This window comes from Equus caballus, chromosome 5 (genome assembly GCF_041296265.1).
Source record: "Equus caballus isolate H_3958 breed thoroughbred chromosome 5, TB-T2T, whole genome shotgun sequence".
NCBI lineage: Eukaryota > Metazoa > Chordata > Mammalia > Perissodactyla > Equidae > Equus > Equus caballus.
In genome coordinates this window covers 40,454,359-40,476,195 of record NC_091688.1, presented here as the reverse complement: position 1 = coordinate 40,476,195, position 21,837 = coordinate 40,454,359, and the positions used below count along the sequence as shown (strand labels likewise).

At 54.7% G+C, this 21,837-nt stretch overlaps 1 protein-coding gene across 2 annotated transcripts in view; it reads right to left on the bottom strand.

Annotated features, from left to right (window-relative positions):
* Positions 1-21,837, bottom strand: part of IQGAP3 (IQ motif containing GTPase activating protein 3) — a 39,635-nt gene that overhangs the window by 1,666 nt on the left and 16,132 nt on the right. For both annotated transcript variants that reach the window (XM_001500245.6, XM_005610018.4), the window contains exons 14-37: positions 20,451-20,572; positions 20,187-20,350; positions 18,909-18,999; positions 17,837-18,004; positions 17,604-17,743; positions 17,329-17,499; positions 13,885-13,968; positions 13,675-13,746; positions 13,498-13,567; positions 10,566-10,774; positions 9,726-9,878; positions 9,269-9,432; positions 8,709-8,933; positions 7,696-7,836; positions 6,167-6,251; positions 5,515-5,747; positions 5,040-5,172; positions 4,804-4,906; positions 4,017-4,143; positions 2,845-2,932; positions 1,758-1,970; positions 1,144-1,310; positions 732-833; positions 184-292 (exon numbers count right to left, since the gene is read on the bottom strand). In XM_001500245.6, coding sequence (XP_001500295.3) covers positions 184-292; positions 732-833; positions 1,144-1,310; positions 1,758-1,970; positions 2,845-2,932; positions 4,017-4,143; positions 4,804-4,906; positions 5,040-5,172; positions 5,515-5,747; positions 6,167-6,251; positions 7,696-7,836; positions 8,709-8,933; positions 9,269-9,432; positions 9,726-9,878; positions 10,566-10,774; positions 13,498-13,567; positions 13,675-13,746; positions 13,885-13,968; positions 17,329-17,499; positions 17,604-17,743; positions 17,837-18,004; positions 18,909-18,999; positions 20,187-20,350; positions 20,451-20,572 — 3,334 coding nt within the window. The remainder of the gene's footprint in view (positions 1-183; positions 293-731; positions 834-1,143; positions 1,311-1,757; positions 1,971-2,844; positions 2,933-4,016; positions 4,144-4,803; positions 4,907-5,039; positions 5,173-5,514; positions 5,748-6,166; positions 6,252-7,695; positions 7,837-8,708; positions 8,934-9,268; positions 9,433-9,725; positions 9,879-10,565; positions 10,775-13,497; positions 13,568-13,674; positions 13,747-13,884; positions 13,969-17,328; positions 17,500-17,603; positions 17,744-17,836; positions 18,005-18,908; positions 19,000-20,186; positions 20,351-20,450; positions 20,573-21,837) is intronic.

Below are 21,837 nucleotides of genomic sequence, written 5' to 3'. Positions count from 1 at the left end.
AGGGAGAGACGGGCTGAGCCTGCACAGACCCTCACCCTTCTCTTCAGGAACAGACCATAGTGACTGGGTGGGGAACAGAGCTGATGTCATCAGAGGCCTAGGGAAGCGAGGTCAGCCTACTGTCTCTAGGCTAGCACCTAAAGCCCAGCGGGCATCTGAGAGCTCCTGGGAGTGTCCCCTCACCTGATAGTGAAGTTGAAATCGCTCCATGTCCACACCCAGGAACTTGGCATTTACTTCGAACTTTCCCGCCTCATCTCCAGGGGTGATGTCAAAGATCACGTTTCTGAAGCTATCAGGAACAGGATTCAAAATGGGGACCCACTGCCTCTTTCAGGGCCCCAGCCTCACTCTTCCATCCACTGCTCTCGTCCTAGGCAGCGGTGTGTATCACCCAGAGCCCAGACTTACCCTCCATCGCTCCCGGGGGGCACAGCCCTTCATCTTCTCCCAATTTTATATCTGCTGACCACCCACATGTCTGTTATCTGCCCGGTCCTAATCAGCTGTTCTCTTCTCCAGGAAGCTTTCCAGCCTCCTCTGCCTTGGGGTGTGAACTGTGCCAGACCATGCCCATGGCCCTAAACTTTCTGACCACCGGTGTCCTATCCGCCCATCATTCTAACAGCTCCTTCAAGGCAGGCACCGTGCTTCTCCTTCCCTCCCACCGGGTGCAGAGCCCCAGGTTAGCGCACAGGAAGGGTCTGACACTGCCCTCCAGAGACACATACTGAGAGGTGGGAAGATCTTCAATTTCCACCAAGACGCCCTTCTCCAGGAGCTGGGCAGCAGTGTAATGAAGAGATGGCTGCTTCTTCCCTTTCCCAGAACTCCTAATTGAAAAAAGGCCCCAGAGAGTTCATCCACCAAACTCGGTAACGCCAAAGACACTAGCTCTCTCTGGGGGCGGCAGGAAGGAAGGCAGATGCCGAGGAAGACTTCTCACTGGTAGACGACGAAGGAGGGGGCTGCACTTGAGCCTATGACTCGGTAAGTGAGACCCAAAGACCAGAGTCAGGAAGGCACCACGCTGTGCTGGGGTGAGATGCCCCTTTCAAAGCTGGTAGGGAGCGGGGCAAAGGTCGACATGGGCAGGGGCGAGAGGTCACAGCCACCTCCCAAGTGCAGGAAGGCAGCACCTACTTGGAGCTGGGGGCCAGATGGCCCAGGCAGGCCCGGATATACTGGCTGTAGTAGTCGCCCTGCTCCTCATAGAAGGTGGTCTTAGCGCTCAGGCCCTGGAAGGTAGTCTGAAGCTTCACCAGCTCTGCCTTCCGCCGCTGCCGGTGCCTGTGCTGGTTGCGGATGTCCTGGGGTTGGGGGAACCAAGGGAGGGGTGAGTTGGCCCTTCCTGGCAGGAGAGCCTCAGGGCCTGACTCAGGCCCGAGAACAACCCACTCTGAGGATCTTCGGGAAAAGCAGGAAGAGGAATATTTCAAGGCTGTTTTTCCTGGGAGGAGGACAGTCTGACGGGCTCCATCCCAAGCCCTCAAAGGATGTCTTCAGGACCTCTCCCCTGCTGAGGAGTGACTGTTTCAAAGCTCCTGGACTTTTAGTAAAGAGAGGTGCAAGAACACCCCCTTCCCTGACTAATTTGAAGATCTTTCCTTCAAAAAGGACCCTTTGGAGGTCCTGTGGCCTTCCTCTGGCTGGTGACAATTCTGGGTGGGCACTTACAAGGGAGAGGCCTGCCCTTGAGGGGCCAATGCTAGGCACGTGCACACACACACACCCCGACACAGATCCCAGGTCGTCACCTTGGCCAGTTCATCCACCAGCCCCTGGTAGCCGTCACTGGCACTGACCAACCCCAGGCTCTCGAGTCGGCGCAGGTTCCGCAGGACCCGCCGCTGCTTCTCCGCCAGCGGCAGGAGGGAGTGAGCTGTCAGTGAGCGGTGTCGTCGCAGGGGCTCTGGGGTCTGGGCCTCACAGGCCTGGCGTCGGCACATCAGCCGCTTGTGGGCCGCTTCCTGGGGGACAGAGATGCTGGAGGGATCTACCCAGGCTCTACCATTCTGCCCCCAAGTCAGGGGAGGCCCCACGGGCACCAGCAACAAAGGGAAATGTGGGCACTTTGGGTCTCATCAGGAGAGCCCAGCTTCTGAGGGGCAGGGACGGGGACTGGGGTTGGGTGGCTTGTGAAGAACATCAAAGTGGGACATCTTGGACATGGAAGGACCTCAGCGATTGCCACAGGGGGAGGACTGGCCCAAGGGAGACCCAAACAGAAGCTACAGCATAAAGAATTCCAGATAGACAGTGGCTGTGACTTCCCAACCATGGAGCTTTGTGACGGCTCCAGGGTATTTGGGGGCATTTCCCTCCATCTTCCCTGTGTTTGGAGACATGCCTCTGCTGGTTGTCCCTACCTTTTCTCTGGGAAGCCCCTGGCTGTCTTCACTTCAGCTGGCCCAACTTGCCCCTGGCCCCCACGCACTCACCACCCTCTCCTGCCTCCAGGCCTTCAGGGGGCCCACTCCCTCTGCTGAGTCCCCCCTTCGGTGCTCTTCAGGGTAGCTGCCCAAACTGCCTCTCGGCAGCCCCTCCCGGACACCCGGCACTGACATCAGAGCCTGGCGTCCCTGCAGAGCTCACTCAGGTTCAGTGGGCAGTGGGGAGTGGGGACGGCGAAGCGCAGCCCCGGGATCTGCAGGCTAGGGCCGCTCTCCTCAGCCTGTGGGTCTCTGGGGGTCAAGGGCAAAGGCCTTGGCCCTCCAGAGCTCTCATCACTGGTGAGCACAGGTGGGAGACTGTCGGGGGGTTCCAGGGGAAGGACTCAGCAATGCTGGTGGGGTGAGGGAGGGATGGACAAGACAGTACCCGTGGGCTGGCCTGGCCACTCACCTGCTCTCTGGATGCCGAGAGGGACAGGATCTCCTTGAGGGAGTCCCCAGGGTGGAACTGCATGATGTCAGCCAGCATCTGCTTGGTGCTGCAGGAGGAGGGGAGTGATGGGGAACAGGGGAAGGGTCTGGACATGGGGTTGGCCAGAGTGCTGAGGGTAAGTGGACCCTGCCCCGCATCATGGCCGCCAGGGATGCTTGGGAAGGGAGAGCGAGCAAGGAACAGGGAGGTGTTGTGAGGAGAATGCAACCCAGGAGGGATACCCAGAGGTGGGTTGATGGGCCTGATGATACAGAACTACCATAGTTCTGAACGCACTGTGCTCTCTTGCACCTCTGTGTCCTCTGCCTACAGTGCCTTCCCATAAACTGTCTTCCTTTGAGTCCTTGGGCTGAACTATGCACTTCGTCCTCTGTGAGACCTTTCCCTCTCCAGGTGTCCCTTCTCCTGAGCTCTCAATGCACCTGACCCCCACCTCCCTCTTGCTGGCTCTCTGGCTATGTGTCCACTCCTAGCCCCACCCTGCTATAAAACCTTCGATTGCAGGACCAAGCTGAATACCCAGCTCACTTGTTTATTGGGGTGAATGGATGAACGGAGGGGGTTGACTTGTTGGGAGGGACACTGAGGTGATGGCTTGAGTCCTCCTCTGCCCAGATGCCCAGCCCAGCCCTCGGGGGGGGGGTCCTCCTTAACTTTTGCAGAACTGGGGGAGCAGAGTTCACACCCATCTCCTGACCATCACTCTACAAGGACAAGGACTTAGAGCCGGAGCTCACCACCAGCCCGCTGTGAGACTTTGGGCAGGTCATTCAACCTGTTTCTCTCCTCAACTGGAAAGCAGGGAAACCATCATCTACCTCGTAGTTTGCTGCTAAGATTAAATGATAACGTATACAGGCATTTGGTAAACAGCACAGCAATATGCAAACACCTGTTCTTGCCAGTATCCTAACTGCTCCTTGGCCTTCAGCTACAACACAGCAAACAGCTGAGGTTGCCAGAAGGAAAACAGCTGGGACTGCAGCACGGGGAACGCCAGTTAGGCTTCAGGGAGAACTTTCGGAAGGATAAGAGACCCAGGGAGAAGGTGGAATGGCCACTTCAGAGAGGGCCACTTTCCCGGCCTGAGGGAGCGGCTCAAGGCAGCAGGCCGAGCGGCTCCCGCCCACCTCAGAAGCAGGCTCCGGGCACTGGCGTCATCAGCGTCTGTCTCCAGCCCTTCAAACTTGTTGGTGAGTGTCAGGGACACTTCTAGCTTGCTCAGATCCGTGTTGCCATCTGCAGCTATGTTTTCCCCTGAGGTCAGGTGAGGAAGGAGAGAGACAAACATACACATACGCTCAGATGGGGTCACGGCAAATGCGCTGCTCCATGCGCCCTTCTTCCTGGAAGCCTTCCCACACTGCCCTGTGGCACCACCCTGTGCCAACCCTGAGCACTGATGGAAGGGCTGTTACCCACAGAGCGTACCCTTGCGTTACTGGGGATGTGCCTCCGTGACACCCTCAGCCGAGGTGCCCTGGGGGTGGGGACTGTGCCTCCCTGAGCCTGGAGCCCCTGGCTCTCAGCTGTCTGTCACCACCTTCATCCTGCCCTTCCACCCCAATAAGCCAGCTGCCTCCCATTCCACAGCTCCTGAAATCCCTCCTCACCAGAGAAACCTTGTGAGACCCCAAACAGGCCCTAGTCCCTCCACAGCTATCTCACGTGACTTAACTGGCCGTTTATATGACGGTACTGGGTCTCTCCGCTATCAGCCCACTCTCCACATCGGTCTGTGTCCATGTGTCCATTTCAGAACCACAGGGAGGGAGGGTGTGTAACTAGCTGCCTGGCACACATCCCACACTGAACAAAACCTCAAGAGAGGGCATGCTCACATGCCCTGCTCACCTGCTTGTCTGTCCCTCCCGGCAGGCTCCCCCCATAGCCCCAGCTGTGAAGGATGGCACGCACCGATGAGGTCACGGACAGTGGGCAGCTCTCCAAGGTCCTCCAGGAGCTCATGCAGGGGGTCACGGTGGTCAGGGGCAATCCAGTCCTGGTGCTCCAGCAACAGCTGCAGGACGGAGGGAGAAAAAGAGATGTAAGGTCTGGCCCTGGCCTTTCTTTGAGGGCCAGCCCACCACCCCATGGTAGACTTCCAAAGCCCTGCCCGCCTACCCAGTGCCCCCGTGGTTGTGGCCCCTCACCCTGTGCGTGTTGATCAGCTCCCCCACAGTGATGTACACCATGGGCTTGGCCACAGCCACCATGTCTGAGTACTCGTCCACCGAGAAACGCTCCTCTGGCTCCGGCACCTGGCAGGCTCGGCAGATGAACCTCCTGTCTCCAGAGGGAGGGCATGTGGGTTGTGGGGCGGGCCAGCACCCCTACACGTGTGCTGTTCCCCTCAGCCCAAGCCGACTCTGAGTCTCTGGTCTCGGCTCTGGCCCCTGTGCCCTGCCCTACCCCTCTCCCAGTGTCCGCTCAAGCCAACTTCCTTCACTAGTCCTTCTTTCTCTCCCCTGGGGAGCCCCTGCCACAGTCTAGCCTCTGGCTTGCTAACTATGCTCGTCACCTCTATGCTTCTCTTCCTCACGGATTCCAGAGAAGGGAAGTGGGACGTGAAGGAGGATGGGAAGAGAAAAGGGAGACGGGGAGGAATAGGATGCCAGGACCCAAGACCTGAACTTGAGGTGTGTCTCCTCCAGATAGTCATTCAAGACCCGCAGGTGCTGGCTCTCCCCAGAGAAGGCCTTGCCAGCCGCAGCATGCTGCAAGAGCTGAGCCACAGCCCCCAGGGCGTGGCGCTGGGGGGGAGCCAGGGCGCCGCCTGCTGCCATGGCCACAATGTCGAAGGCGTCGGGGGCGACTACAGCTGGGTTCAGGAAGCGGTAGTACAGGAGGTTCCCTACCACCTGAGGGCAGAGGAGACTATCTCAGAAGCAGCCTGGGGTCCACCTTGACAGCCCCAGCCCCTCTCCCAGCTCACTTGGCTGGAAGGGACCACCTGGGCCAACCCCATCATTTTACAGAAAACAGACCCAGAGCTGGCAGGCAACTTGCTCAAGGTCATACAGCAAACTGGAGCAAGAGCTAGGACTAGAACCCAGAACTCCCGACAAGTCCAGAGTTGTCCACTCTGTTAGCTCATGTCCCAGGTGCCTTTCCGTCTGCTAACTGAAGCCCTGCTGGTGAGCCAGGGTCTATTTACGGGGTGGAGCATAATATCCTTGGTTTTTACAGCATAGGGCCTTCTGTCCTTTGGTCCTAGTCTGGGGGTTCACAGGCACCGCAGGGTGAGCTCAGGAGGTTGAGGAGGGAAGACAACACTTGCCTTATAGACCTCATTCTCCGTGGCATCGGGGAATTTCTCTGCCAGAGTTGTCTTCAGGACCTTTGCCACATATCGCATCCCATAGCTGGGGACAAAGCAATAGGTGCACTCTGGTTCTGCCCACCTCCACCGGAGTCCAGGGCCTGAGTGCACTCCCATCTCTCCCCACCGGGCTCAGCCGCACCAGAGTTGAGCTCAAGCACCGGCCCTCCACTGTCCACAGCCAGCTCCCTGCTGCCTTCCTCCAGACAGCTCTGGGCCTTGTCCCTCCCTCCTGCCCTCGAGTCACTACCCAGGACCAGGGCCCTGTCATCCACTGAGCTTGCACAGTCTCCAACCTGGCCTGAGAGTCTCTTCTTTGGCTCCCTCTACTCTTCCCTGGGGGACACCCCAGATCCCAGTATGCATCCCACCTTCCCCAACAGAGGCACCTTTAGCCTGTACCTTGGGTGTCTGACACTCACAGCTAGAACCCTGTCCCAGGACAGCCCAGGAGGCTCTGAGGTGGCCAACCTTGTCTGTCATCTCGGAACACCCGTGCAGGGCCTGGTTGAGGCTAGAGGCAGGGCCCGAGGAGAACAGTGACCAGGAGAAGAAGCTCCAGTCCTGACTCTACCACTAACCAGAGAGGATGGCTGAGGCTATTTCCTTCCGCTTATAAGTTCGTTCCCTGGTCTGGAAAGCGGGAATGATCATCCTTGTCATCTCTATCTCATAGGCTTTTTGTGAGGATCAAGTGAAAATATGTCTGTGAGAGTAATGTAGAACAGTAGAGCGCTATTCAAATGAGCTAGCCTTCATTACTATTATCATTTTTATTATTCTTATTATGGATGTGCCACCTACAAATTTAATTACATTTGTTTAAAAGATATTTCCACCTCCTAGGGTACCACAGACAGAAGTTTACAGCTCATTGCATACTTTCTTTATCAGTCCTAGAACGATCTTTGCTGAGCCCTAATTGTACACCCTTAATCCCGTTCCCCAGGTTTGGGGAGCAGGGGCATGAGCTCTGTGGGGTCCCCTCTGCAGCGCCCCCACCTTGCCCCGTGCAGCATTGAGACCAGGAAGGCTGGCTGGCTGAGTGATGATCTAGATGAGACCTGCCTTGTCAGCGTTTTCCATCATTTGCTTTTTAAAAAACACTTATTGACCAAATTTTAAGAAAGGAGGGAACTATAAAGTGCTTTACTGGTTTGAAGTATTTCTTATTTTTGACTTTGTGGACTGAGAGATCTACTTTTTCCCCATTTGCTCTCAGACAATAATATGTCGCCATATTCACTTGAAGTTTCCTTCTCCGGCTCCAGTGATGTCCTGACAGGCCGCACGCAGACCCGTGTGTTGTATTCCAGCTCAGGTCTCTAGCAGGGGCTTCGAGCACTCTCCACCCATCTCCCGGAAGCCCTGGAGCACCCCCAGCCCTGCTTCCCTCCCTGCCTTCCTCCTTTCAGGACTGCTCTGCTCCCACAGTGGCCTGGCCCTCCTGAGATCCCGTGCCCAGGCTGGGGTGGGGTTGCACATACGGAATCTGGTCCACGGATGAGATGATGGCCACAAGGAACTTATCGGTCATGGTGAGGAGGTTGCGGAGGGAGATGTCCAGTCGCCTCTGGACCTCAGGGTGGCTCAAGGCCTGCTCTGGGGTGACATCATAGGGGAGGTGGCTGTGGGCAGAGAGAGACAAGGTGTCAGCCAGAGTCCCCTCCCATGGCCTCCCCTCCCCGCACCCTACCCCTTAAAGCTTCAACAAATAACAGGATTTCATACACACATGCTAAGGGCAGCCCAGCACGCTGAAGGGGATCAGGCCAGAAGAGGAGAAAGGACTCAAAAAGGACTGGAGCAATGTGGGTGGAAGAAGAAGAGAAAAGAGTTGGAGTACCCACAGGATGGAGGAAGAGAGTAGGAGGGAATGGGAAATCCAGAGTCTGTGGAAAGATCCTAAGGAGAACCGGAGGAGACCAGGGCCTCTCTGCATCTAGTCTTTGGAAACTGGGGCAACAGGGAAGACTGGGCCAGGGCCTTGCAGTCCCCCTACTGACAAGCCTGCGTGCCACCCAGAGAAGCCACCAGCACTGTTTGCTCTCCTCAGCAGCTCCATTTCCCTAGTACCTATGCACCTGAGTAATGCCTCAATCTGTAAGGCAGCCCTATTTCTCCTACCATCTCACTTGCTTATTCGTCTGTAAATCTGAATATTCATCTATACCCCCATCAATGAGGAGTCCATATCCCAACTCCCAACAAATTTGACATATCGTTTGCAAGAGCTGATATAGCAATTAAACACATTTGCATATTCATCTGTGCTCATTCTGTGTAAGCACACCAGGTCCAGTGTCATTTACATCAGTTCCATGTTAATTACCAGAGGAGGTCTAAAAGGCTACCTTACTTCATCCTACAGGGTTGGTGTCACATTTGCATAAATCAGCATGCTCATTTATATGCCACCTTCAAAGCACACCGAAGCTCCCCCAGTGAGGCCCAAGACCAAGTGGATCAAAGAGAGCTCTCCCTCCACCTGTCTGCTCACCTGCGCTGCCCTGTCTGGGCCTCGGTCTGGTTGATCCAGCTCTTGTAGATGTGGACAGGGTCTGTGTGGACACTGAGCGTCTTGTCCTCCAGCACATCCTGGATAACCTTGCCCAGGATCTCCTGCAGGGCACTCTGTCCCCGCCCGTTGCGGTAGAATCTCACCACCAGCCTCACCACTGTTGGATTGCCTGTCACCATGTCCTGCGGCTGCTCCACCTTTGACCTGTGTTGAAGAGGTCATTGAAGCTGTGTAGGACAAATAGCTGCTTTTCCTTTTTGAGATTTTGGCTCTTCAAAGCCTGCTCTGGTGTCCCTCCTCTTAAGAAGCGTCCTGATATCTCTGTCTTATCCTCTGTGCCAACATGTCAGCTGATGTCCTCCTACTGTGCTGTCCTAGGAAATGTCTTACTTTTAGTTGCCACACATGAGGCAGAGAAAAGAGGTTTTCTAATTCCATTTCTACCCACAAACCTCAGTAAATGGTCACCTTGTGAAGGAGCCAACAGTGGCAACTCTTAACCCTTTCTCTTCCCATTCCTTTTCATCTGAAAAACCTACTTGATTTCCTCCTGGAGCGCTGTCTTGAACAGCTGGAGCAGGAGATATGCCTCGCGGCGGTTGGAGGCATAATTGTACAGACTGAAAATCACTGACTCCATGAACTTGGTGGTTTTGTTCTGTGGCATCTGAAAGATCAGCTTGGCCAGGTAGATGGGTTGAGTCTGCAAGCAATGGGGAGACAGGAGTGGCTGATAATGCACCTCGAGGACTAGTGATCGGATAAAGACAGGCTTTCCTGATGGGAACTTGGAATGGAGAAAGCACTGCCACACTTTCCTGGGGGTACTAGAAACATGCCAGACACACAGGAGGCAGTCTCTTTCTCTGGGGTCAAGGCATTAGGATTGTGGGAAAGGACACCTTACATGGAAGCAAAGGCACAGACGTGAAGGCCTCAAGGTCTCAGACCCCCAGGGGATGGTGGAGTCCTCTCCCTCCCGAGTCCTCTGCTCACCTGGAGCAGGTAGAAGAGGTGCTGGTAAGCTTCTAGTTTCTGCCGTTTCTCTTTGCTCAGCGACTTTAATCCCTTCTGCTTGTCCAGAACCATCATATCTGACAGCTGTTCCTTATTCTTCTTGGTCAGCTTCTTGCAGTGGGAGACCACCTCCTGCAGGGGCAGGGGAGCAGGTGATAAACCAGCCCAGGCCAGCACACAGCACAGAATACGTGGTCTAGAATCAGCGCCTTGAAGAGCCAGGGCTTTCTGTCGTTCAGGGTATTCAAGGCAGAGCCAAGGGAGAGAAACGGTCTAGGGTGAGAAAGGGCCCCTCCTACCGCACTGAGACTCCATCTGGCACCTCTGCTCTCACAGGGTGAGTCCCTAGAGAGAACTGGGCTGCCAGGCTGAGGCACTGTGTCTCGGTTTTAATTAGACTGTGGTACAAATTTGAGGTGCAGATATCACCATATCACTTCTTCCCCGTCACTGCATATTTGTATGGTCATTTACAGTTTAAGGAGTTTTCATATCTGTCTCTACATTTGGCCTGGTGAGGTGGGCACTCTCATTATTCCCACTTTACTAACGAGGAATCAAGCTTAGAGGTTAAATGAGCAGCCTACAGTCCCATCTCAGCAGAGCCGGGCATCCCAATTCCATGTCCAGTGCTCTTTCCACTAGATCACGTGCCCCCAACAAACTACTAGGGCAGAGGACCACTGAAACAAGGACCTGAGCCAGGCGATAAAAGCCAGACATTTAAAAAATATTTGATTAGCAACCAGAGAATGACTAGCATCACCTCTCCAGAAGCAGCTGGATCTGGGGGAGGGGATGGGCCAGCGGGCCCCTCACCTGCAGGGTGATCCGGTTCTTCACCAGCAGGCCGATCTTGATGTCCATGAGGTTGAGGTCCTGCTCCAGCTGCTGATTGGACCGGATCTTCCTGACCACCTCTTCCTGGAGCTTCAGCAGGTCTGCCTCCGCCAAGAAGTCCTGCTGGCTTTGATTCAAGAGGTGGGCAAATCTGCGTACCACACTGAGAGGGGGATGGCGCACGTGGACTGGCAGGAAGGGAAGAGGCGTCGGGATTAGACATGCCCTCACCAGAGGCTTCCTCGCCAGCCCCCTATCCCGGTTACCTCACCCTCAGTCCCCATCCTGCTTGGGCCAGCAGGCCCCCAACCCCAGCTCCCTTTCTAACTGGTTCTGCCTGCAGTTGGAGGGCAGTGGCAGCCTCCCAGCCAGTCCTGGCCCTGGGCTCCTTGTCTTATATGCAGGTATGACGTAAGAGATGTCCTTCCCCTGCCTCTGGACTCACCCCCAACCTGGGCCTATCCCAGGGACCTCCCACAACAAAGTCGGAGCCCTCACTCCCTCTGACCAAGGCCCCCCATTCCAATTTACTCCTCACTCCTGCTCGGCCACCTTACTCTCCTCCTTTATCCCAAGTTCACTTCCATCCATAGCTCCACTCAGCCCCGCCTGCCCCTCACACGACCCTCCTCTGTCAGGAGGGTCTGCACAGCGGGGAGCATGGATAGTGGGACTGTTCAGTGGATTTTATAATATAGGGAGGTCAGAGCTAGGTGGCAATTGTCCTTGAATCTCTTCTGGAATGGGTGTTTGGGCAAAGAGGAGCGTCTGAGCTAAGCTACAGGGCATAACAACAAACTAAGACATATAAAGTTCACTCTGGGACAGAAAGTGTTCTAAGTGCTTTATACACTTAGAACAACCCTGTGAGGTCAGGATACTGTAACTTACTGATGAGATCACTGAGGCACAGAGCAGGTAAGCAACTTGCCCTAGGTTACACAGCTAGTAATAAATGAAGGAGTCAGATGTGAAGATGAATAAAACTAGGCCCTGTCCTTAAAGGCAGTCCAGGAAGGGGACTAAACCAATAAACCACAGTTCACTACAGTGTGGTTAGTGCTTGGAGCAGGGGGACCTTTGGGAAAACAAAAGTGGGCCACCTAAGCCCCATTGGGGAGTGAAGAAAGGCTTCCCGGAGGAGGTGAGGCCCAACCTGCTGTCTATGTAAAGGAGGTGAGAGTGTGCGAACGCAGCTGTTTGCGGGAGTGTTGGAAGTCACTCATGTCTGGAGCACAGTGCAGAAGGCACAGGTGGCGAGGGACCGGGCTGGGGGGCAGTGAGGCCAGAAGTTCAGGGAGAGGCTGGATCACAGAGAGCCTTGGAAGTTGGCGTTAGGAGACGGGACTCATCCCCAGGGCAATGGGGAGTCCCTGACAGGGTTTAAGCAGGAGAGTGACAAGAGCCAAGGGACAGGTTTAATGGGTGAATCTGGCTACTGCACGGAGGGTAGGTCTTCGAGGAGTGAAGAATGGCGGGATCAAAGACAACTGATGGCCTCTTAGATTCGATGAAATACAGCGATAAAGCACATTAATTCATTTAATCCTGAAAACAAGCCTACAAGAGAGGCACTCTCATTATCTCCATTTTATAAGTGAGAAACTGAGGCAGTAAGGAAGTTAAGGAACTCGCCTAGAACCACACAGCTAACACGTGGCAGTGCCCTGAGTGCAGCCTGGGTTAGTGAAATTGGGAGACAGACGTGGGAAAAATAACTTCTTACAGAAAAACTATAAACGAAAGAGAAGGAAAAGCAGATAAAGGATGGCCAGGGCAGCGGCATTAGCACAACAGTAAGAAAAAAAATAGGAGGGGCCAGGCTGGGGAGGGGTGAGGATGAAAAGCAGCTGGCTCCTGGAAGTGATGGGCCAAGTGTCCGTGGCCGGAGAGGGGCAGACGGGGCCCCTGCAGGCAGGACAGAGTGGGAAGAGGGACCGAGGAGGCGGAGGAGATGACTCCTGAACAGTGTGTCCAACCTGAAGCCCAGGAGTGTGGCCTCAGGCCCAGAAAGGAAAGGGGCCTCCTCTTCAGGAAGCCAAGGGCTGGAGGGGAACTGGAGATGGATCCCAAGTCCATTTCATAAAAAGGAGGGGGACCTCCATGGCTGGGCTTCTGGACTTTAAGGACAGGAGCCAAGAGCAGCCTAGAAGGACCTCTTTACGGCTTTAAATGCACTCCCAACCACGGGAAGTACGGGGCAGGACGGGGCTCCCGCAAGGGCTTCTCCGCAAGCTCCCCAGCACCGCAGAAAGAATGCCACACACCTCACCTGGCTGCGTGTGTGCTGGGCCACAGAGGGTGGGAGGTGAAAGAGGCACGGACCAGGGAAGAGGGGAAAGTGGGAGAAGCCTGGGCCTCTAGGGAGAGGAGAAAGATCTTTCTCTTTTTTTTTGGCTTTGGTGGTAGCAACACGAAGATAATCTAAGCCTGGTACAGACATAACCTGGTGAGAGAGGCTTTCCCTGTGATGAGGCTGCTATTGGGGTGGGCAGGGGGGCCTTTGTTACAATCCCTGTTCGACATTCCTGTGCAGACAACCTGTACCTTTCTCCTTATCTGCTGGGCAGCTCCAGGAGGGATATCTAGACCACTCTGATTCTGGCGGAATTCCTATCTCTTGCATCAAACTGGGGAATCCCCAAAGGCAGGAACACATCTCACTCTTCCACCTGCCCTGGGTCCTAAGAAATGTTCAAGGTTGGGGACATCCGCTGTTGATGAGAGAAAAGGACCCAAGAAGGCCAGACAACTTCTCTGAGGCCCCAATTTGTAAGCTGTGGAATGGTGTGACTTTCTGCCTTGCTGACTGTTGAAAGCCAGGAGGCTCACGCAGACAGACACTCGCACAGACAGAGGAGGGAAACCAGGCAGTTTACTTACAACGCAGAGGGGACAGCAGGCAGCTCACCTAACATCCTGTAGTCATCCTGGGCTTTCCTGGCTCGGAAGAATGCCTGGATCTTCACAACAGAGTTAACCTGCCAGGAGCACAGGTGGGGGAAGGGTCGCTGGCTGTGCTTGCCTGGTCTCACGGGTAAACGTTCGCTATGTGGACGGGGGATGGGGGGGGCAGGATGACACTCACATTCTTCTGGAAGTAATCCAGACGCCTCTGGTATCTTCTCTGAGCTGCCCACATCCGGGCCCACGCCTGGATCTGGGAGGAGAGACGTGCTACCTCAGACCCAGGCCAAGTCAGCCATCTCCAGAGGTCACAGGGAGGTGAGAGGACTGAAAAACTGTTCCCAGAGGGTCCTTGAAGAGAGATAGGAACCCGCCCAATCACGATAGCTACCTTGATTATGGCGTCTACGTTTGCTTTAAAATACTGCAGCCGTTCCAGATAAAGCTTCCGCTGTCTGTAACCCCGCCAATGAGCCTGTGCATCAGGAGAGAAAAAGAGGTAACCCCAGCTGGTCTCTGTTGGCCTGAGAGGCTTGTGGGAAAAGCTTCATGCTGGGCTATCCAGGGGAGGGCAGGAGCAGGCAAGTAGAGGGGGAAGGGGAAACTGGCCCTGTTCTCAAAGAACCTCCAGCTTCATGGGGGAGACCAAATGTCTGTGTGTAGCCAACCGTGCCCTCTGCCACACTCCCCGGTCCCAGCCTGTATGCAACACACACATGCACTGTACAATCAAACACACACACCATGCTAACCAACACCTCCTCACAGAAACTCAACCATAAGATACAAGCTTAAAAGATATTATAAAGCATACACCTACTCACCAACTTCACCAAAGCATGCACCATATCCCCCCCAAATTCACTCATACACCCATATAGAGATCACCCACACACTATCAGCCACTCTGTCTCCCTCACATGCACAGTCTGGAGAGGCACACGGTGGCATGGATGGAAAGGGTGTACAGGCACGGAGCTGTGCACCCACCATCTCTGCTAATGGGCAGCAGGTCACTAAAGCTCTGGTAACTCGCGCTTCTCTTTACAACTACACCATCCGGCTCGTTACCCCAGCTCTAAACAAATCTTCCCTGCAAGGTCCCCAGGAATTCAGCTCTCAGTCTTATCAGACTGACTAGTCTGCGGCAAAGGGTCTAAAAGACCATCTCCTCCCTAAATCACGCCACCTTTGGTCTCTAAGACAGCAATCTCATGGCCCCCTTCCGTTTTGGTCTCTTCCCTAAGGGCCTCTTCCCTTTCATCCCAAGCTTGTGTAAGACGAATTTTCCTAAAGCACCACCGGCCTACGTCTCTCCCAGCCTCCAAGTTTCCAAGAGGTTTCAACCATCTGACCCCTGACTCCCATCTGACCTTCCACAGGTCCCTGCTTAAAGATTCTAGCCACATCAGACATTTCACTTTCTGCTAAACAAGGCTTATGATTTCCAGCCCCTGAACCTTTGTTTATGCCCCCCGCCCCCCAGCCCCATTTCTACCCACGGAGATCCTTTCCGTCTTTCAGTGCCTGTCAGACCTCCCCCGGGCACTCAGGCCCTGGAAGATACTCCGCCACTGACAGTGTTGCATTTGGTGCATTAAGAACATCCTCCTTCAGCCAACTGTCGTCCCAGCCCCTCCTGAAGCCAGCTCTCCTGGCCAGGCTTTCCCCTCAGGCTTACACTGCCTCTCTGCTGGGACAGATGTATAAGGTGCAGCCTGGCCCCACAACACTGCTGTCCACCTTGGAGCCTAGAGGCCAGGAAGCCCCACTTCCATGCGTTTCCTCAGCACTCCTTCCTCTCCTACTCCAGGTACTGCCTGACATACCCTCTGGACAGCTCCGGTAGTGAAAGACAGGGGCCTCCTCTCTGCCCCTACCCGCTACCCACCCCCACGTGGCTCCTCCTTAAAGAAGAGGCCTCCCAATCTGGATTGCTTACAGTTCAGGACCCCAACTTGGGTCCCAGCCAGAGTCAGAGCTTTCTGGAGAGTTTAGAGTCTCAGCACACCCAAGTGGCTTCATTTCTGACTCACTTCCCCAGAGCTGCAGGGCAAGTGGTCTGCAGCTCTAGGCCACCTCTCCCTGTCTCTGTCTCCCAGGACCCAGGCCAGAGCCCGCACAGCTCCAGGAGTGGAGCAAATGAACCCTCTGACTATATTCCCTCTTACACTCTTGATGTGGCTTTTCAGCTCCTTAGAGTTGGTGCGAAATTCCAGTCTGGACTCAGGAGGGAGGAATCCCTATGATTCAAACCACTAAATGCTGATTCCTAAGGTTCTGGATTGAGTTCTGGGACCAATGCCCTGAAATGTAACATCTCATGATGGCCATCACCAATGGAGCGCTTACTGCACTGAGTGCTACGTGTAAAGTTCCTACTTAATCCTTACAGTCAGCATATGAGGCAAGTACTGTCATTGAGGATGAGGAAACTGAGTGTGGGAGAGGGCTTAAGTAAGGTGCTCAGGGTCACAGGACCTGGAAGTGGCAGGACCCAGAGGCAAACTCCAGTCTGTGACTCCAAAGCCTGAGCTTTCAATTACCAAACCCCACACGTCCTAGATCATAATCGCGGGCCATCTGCCAGTCTCAGCCCATGCATCTGTCTTCCCTGGGGTTCTCTGGTGTTGTCTTTGCGTCCCTACTATCACGACGTCTAACATCAACTGTACTCCAGTTCCCTCGAGGGGAGAGACGTGATCACTCATCTGTGTCTCTCACACCCATCTCCCTCCCGTGCCCAGTGCTAAGTGGCAGCCTTTGCAGATCCTGGGCATTCAGAGACATTTATTAAATAAAGTCTCTTTACACTGCCAACTTCTCCACGAGGCCCACCGCGTCACATCTACCCAGGGAGGTCTCTGCTCAACTCCCCTAATTCCTGGCTTGTAAAGTGCCCAGGCCCAAGGCCTATCTTCCCAGTTGGCCCCGTGTCTCAGTTACCTGTGGATTGGTCTCAGAGGTCACATTGGACCATCCACAGGTTGGAATAATAAAAGTGGAAAGGGCAGGGGCCATCCTGGTAGCACAGCGGTTAAGTTCGCATGTTCCACTTCTCGGCGGTCCGGGGTTCACCAGTTTAGATCCCGGGTGTGGACATGGCTCCGCTTGGCAAAAGCCATGCTGTGGTAGGCATCCCACGTATAAAATAGAGGAGGATGGGCACGGACGTTAGCTCAGGGCCAGTCTTCCTCAGCAAAAAGAGGAAGATTGGCAGTAGTTAGCTCAGGGCTAATCTTCCTCAAAAAAAAAAATGTGGAAAGGACTGGCTGGAGAGAAAAGGTGGCAGTTCTGTCCCTAAGGGATCGCACCCTTTTCTGTTTAACCACCACCACCCCTTCACCACTCCTATTCCAGTCAGGAAGTCCTCCTGGCATCTAAACCCAATGTCTTACTAAATCTTATCCCAGTCTCCGTGTGGGGAGCTAAAAGTCCTTCTCGCACCCTCTGCATAGTGATGATGATGATAGTAACTAGCACTTACACCATGTTCTTGCCTATCTGCCAGGCATTGTTTAGAAGCACTTCAGATATTATCTCACTGACTCCTCGTAACAACCCTATAAGGTACGTGCTACAATTTTCAGGTTCCTATTGTTCGGGTGAGAAAACTGGGAAAGAATAAGTAACTTGTCAAGGTCACACAGCTCATAACTGGTAGAGCCAGGATTCAAACCCAGGTCGTCTGGGCTCCAGAATCCATGCTGTTAGCCACTACTGTTCAGAGGCCAAAGAGCATCTTAACTCTACTCAGCAAAAAGGAAGTAGGAAGGAAATCCTGGAACTCAGATAAGTCCAGGCCCTGAAGACTTAGGGAGCCAGAACCTGTCACCTGGATCTTGATGACTGCCGGGAGCCAGGTCCTCAGAAAGTGGGAATGCTCAGCAAACTTCTGCCGAACCAGGAAGCCACGGAGGCGGGCCTGGAGCTGGATGACGAAGCCAACATTGGCCTTCCAGAGCTGTTGGTGGTCGTGGGCAGTGGTGACCTTGGTGACAGCTGACTGTGGAGGCAGGAGAGAGGGACTGTGGTGTCCTGGTGGGTAGGAGCCCCTCCCACAGGGAACCCCCAACCATGATCCCCCTCCCTTGCAGGGGTCCTGCCAACCTGGATCTCCTCCCGAGTAAGGTGGGAGGTGTTGAGGCGGCAGCCGGGGGGTCGCTCCCAGGTCCCCTGGAAGGTCTGCAGATGGAAGTAGTAGGTGGTGCCATCCTTCATGTCATGTTGAACCCAGTAAGCTGCGTCCCCTAAGCAGAAGCCAAGTAAGCAGAGAAGGCTCAGAGGAGGCAAGAGGTGGTGGGGGCAGAGAGAGGAGCAGAGGCTCAGGCTGGGGCCATTACCTGGGCGCGGCTTCTTTGCCATGGCACTTTCCAGGACTCGCTGGTAGCCGGTGGCACAGTCGGGAACCACTCCTCGGAGGGCCACGGTGGGGTTCCTTAATACCCGCTCTGTCTGGGCTGCCTTGCCCTCCTTGATGGCCTGATTGATGGCGGCCACACCAAGAGCCACTGACAGGGGCATCAGGAGGGAGCAGTCAATCCTTCCCTGAGTCCCTCCCATGGGCCCTGTCCTGTCCACGGGGGAGAGATTCAGAGGAGGACACAAAAACACCCCATCTGATACAGGGGACAGGGAACATCCCAGGATGGAGGCAGACACAGATGAAAAGCAGCAGCACACAGCTGTGCTTGGAGGAAAAGGTAGCAGTCATGGAAGGCTTCCTGGAAGGAGGCAGCATGGGGCAGGGCTAGGGCTTGGTAAAAGGAAAGTCAGCTCGGACAGAAGCTCAAAGGCAGGCTGTGGGCAGAGAACCTCAGGACAGCTACTTAGGAGGAGAATAAAGTCGAAGAAGTGGGAGTGGTTGATGCAATACCTGCCTTCCAGGCACTCACTGACAGACAGATGGACAGAGGGCCTCCAAGCACTGAGAACTAACACCATCAGCACCCCACACCAGAACACCAGCGTCTCTTTGCACTGATCCTGCCTGCTTTTTCTCAAAGCCAACCCCTCTTCTCCACCCTTAAGACTAAAGATTCTCTAGCCAGGGCTGATCGTGGGAACCCAAACTCAAGCTACCAGCAGAAAATGGGATGGATTTTTGGCCACCACCTGACTTCACAGGCTCACATTGTGGGGCAAAGCGGCCACAGGAAGGCACAGAAGGAGGCAGCGGATGGACTATGGGCTCTCAACTCCTGAGGATTTCCTGCCCAGCTGACTGCTGGGAAATCCATCCTATGGTCCAAGCAGCAACCCTCCTATTCTGACTCTGGCCCACCTCCCCACCGAGGGTGAAAGGGAGAGGGAGGTGACTGGGGAGGCTACTTGATCATCTGGGCTCTTGCTGAGCCCACATGGCCTTCCCTCCCTTCCACTCCTGCAGCTACCCCACCTCCCCGGCCCATTTACTTCTCTGAGCTGTGTTTGTGTCCTGATTGGCTCTAACCACTTCCTGGCGGATTTCTTCCAGCCACAGCACAGCTCCAGGATCCCCTGTCACCTGATAAATTGAGGAGATGGGAAAAGATGAGAGCCCAGGGAGGTCTCCCCAGGCTCCCAGGCCTGTTGGAACCAACCTGCAGCACTCGGTATCCCCCAGCTTCTCAATAGCTCACTTCCTGCCCTCGCGCCTCAGCCACGTCCAGGGGGAGCCCACGCTGCAGGCTCCACCTCCCTGCCCCTGCTCCCCATTCCCCTCTGCCTCCGTTCACACCTTCTCAGCCTGATCCTGACCCTGACCGCCACTTTCTCCTTCCCATTCCCACTCAGCACTCCTCTCCCACACAAGGTGACGGGCAGATTACGTGCGACCACAGGTCAAGTGAGCCTGTGCCTGCCAAATTGTCAGGCTTGTTCCCTCCCTGGCCTCACCCAACCCCAACCTAGACTCTTCTCCTTCCCAACTCTGCTCATTAACAGAGTGGACTTTCTAAACTAGCATTTGAATAAGCACTATGTGCCAGGCAGTGTTCTAAAGCACTTTGCCATGAACATTAATAAGGCACATAGAACAATGTCTGGCACGGAGTGAGGACTCAACCAACGTTAGCTGGTTCTACTGTCATATCATCTCACTTAAACCCCACAACTCTGAGATAAGTTCACTACTATCACAAATTTGTAGGTGAGGGGACTGAGGCAGAGGGGGTAAGTAACATGTGCAGGGTCAGCCTGCCAGGATGCAAACTCAAGTAGTCCGGGTCAGGAGTTTTAGCCCTCAACTGCTCTCTAAACGGCCACATACTCAGGGAATTACAGGCCAAACCCTGCCGCCTTCTTCCACTCATCCGATTTTCACCCCCATTGCAGGAGGTAGGTAGGACCAGGGCATGTAGTGTTCTACGGGTGAATAAGCAGAGCTCAGAGACATTAGGGATTTGCTAGGAGTCACATGGTCACTAAGTGTCACAGCAGAAAATCCAACCCAAGTTCTCTGGCTCCCAGGCCTGTGCTCTTCCCATGCACAAGGCCCCCAACATTCTCTCTGTGCTGCCAACTAAGCTCTGTCCAGTGCTGGCAATGGGAGCTACCTTCCCCCATCAGACCGGAACCCCTCCTGCTACCCACCCCGAGAAGGGACTGTGTCCATTCCACAGGGGCTTTCCCACGGTGCATACTGGGCACAGCTCTACCCACAGGGGATGTTCTTCCCGCTCCGGTGACCAACCCAGCCCACCCGAACCTCACCTGGGCCTTCTGCCTTTTGGCTGCCACAAGGAGGAGATGGTACCGAGGGGCGACAGGAAGGCTGACATCGTCCAGGCCAGCCGCTGGAAGCAGCAGGGCAGACAGGGTCTTCTCAGGGCTGCCCTGGTCCAGGGCCTCGTTGATGAGGCTGAGCGCAAGGACTTCTGGGGAAGAGAGATCTAGGTAGGCAGAGCCCCAGACTTATGGCTAAGGGATGGGCTGCCTGTGTTGGGCCGTTTTCTCCCAGCCCCAGACTCCACTCACGATCAGTCTCTTCCTGGACCTGGGCGTTGACCTGGCTCACAGTGGCCTGCAGGTCATTCCAGCTCAGGAAGGTCCCATCCACTCCACACACCTGTCGCAGCTTCACCAGAGCATCAAAGTAACTGGCAGCAGGGTGAGAGAGAGAGCAGTGAGCAGCGCGTGTATCATCAGCCAGAAGTCAGGGGAAAGTTTTGAACTACCCTCCTCTCTCAGCCGCCAGGACATCACATTCTGCTGGCTCTCTTCTCACCACACAGGTTGTTCTTTCTAAGCCACCTGTGCTGGTTCCTCCCTGACCTCTAAACATCAGAGCATCCCAAGGCTCAGTCTTCAGACCTCTTCTCTCTCCATATTCTTATCCTAGGTGATCTCACCTATCCTCACGGCTTTAAACACAATATTCTAAGGACTCCCCAAAGCACACCTCTAGCCCATTCATCAGTCCCAGCTGCCTCCTGGGCATCTCCACGGAAATGCCTACTGAGCCACTCAAACCCCACGTGCTCCCGATCCCCCCCAATTCCCCCTAGCTCTTTCCTATCTTTCCCATCTTGGTAAATAGTCATTCCAACCTCTCAGGCCAAAAATCTTGGAGTCAGAGCCTACTCTACCCTCTCTCACACCCATGTCCACTATATAACCAAATCCTGTCAGTTCAGCTTTCACAACATATCTGAAATCTGACTCCTTTTCACTACCTCCACTGCTACCGCCCTAGGCCAGGCCTGGATTCCTCCCATAGGCGTCTAACAAGGCCTCCCTGTTTCTCCCCTTCTAACCCTGTAGTTGATTCTCAGCACAGCAGCCAGAGTGATGCCGCTAACAGTGGGTCAGATCATCTCCCTGTCCGCTCAGAACCCTCCCGCGGCTTACTTCCTCGCTCAGAGTGAAAGCCAGAGGCCTGCACGGTCTGGCCTCTGCTTCTTCATCTCCTGCTGTTCCCCCTTCCTTGCTCTGCTCCACCACACTGGCTTCCTGGCGTTCTTTGGACACACCAAACATGCTTCTTTCTCAGGGCCTGTGCCCTAGCCAGCCTCGTGGCATCACTTCTGCCCTTTAGGTCTCTCAAAATGACCCCTTACAAAGAGGACTTCCATTACCATACTCTGTAAAATACACAAACCGCCCCACCACGTCCCCACCTGCTAACCCCTCTGCCCTGTTTTACTTTTCGCCAGAGCTCTTCTTCTCCTCTGATCATCTGACATGTTTGTTCTTTGTCTGTCTCCCTCTACTAGCATGTGAGTTTGATGAGAGCAAGAACTTTGTTTTGTTCAGTGTCGTTTCCTAGCACCCAGAACAGTATCTGACATGAGTGGGTACTCAAACCTTCACGATGAAAGGATGAACAAATGGAGGAAAGGGGCATGAGTGTGAACTCACCCAC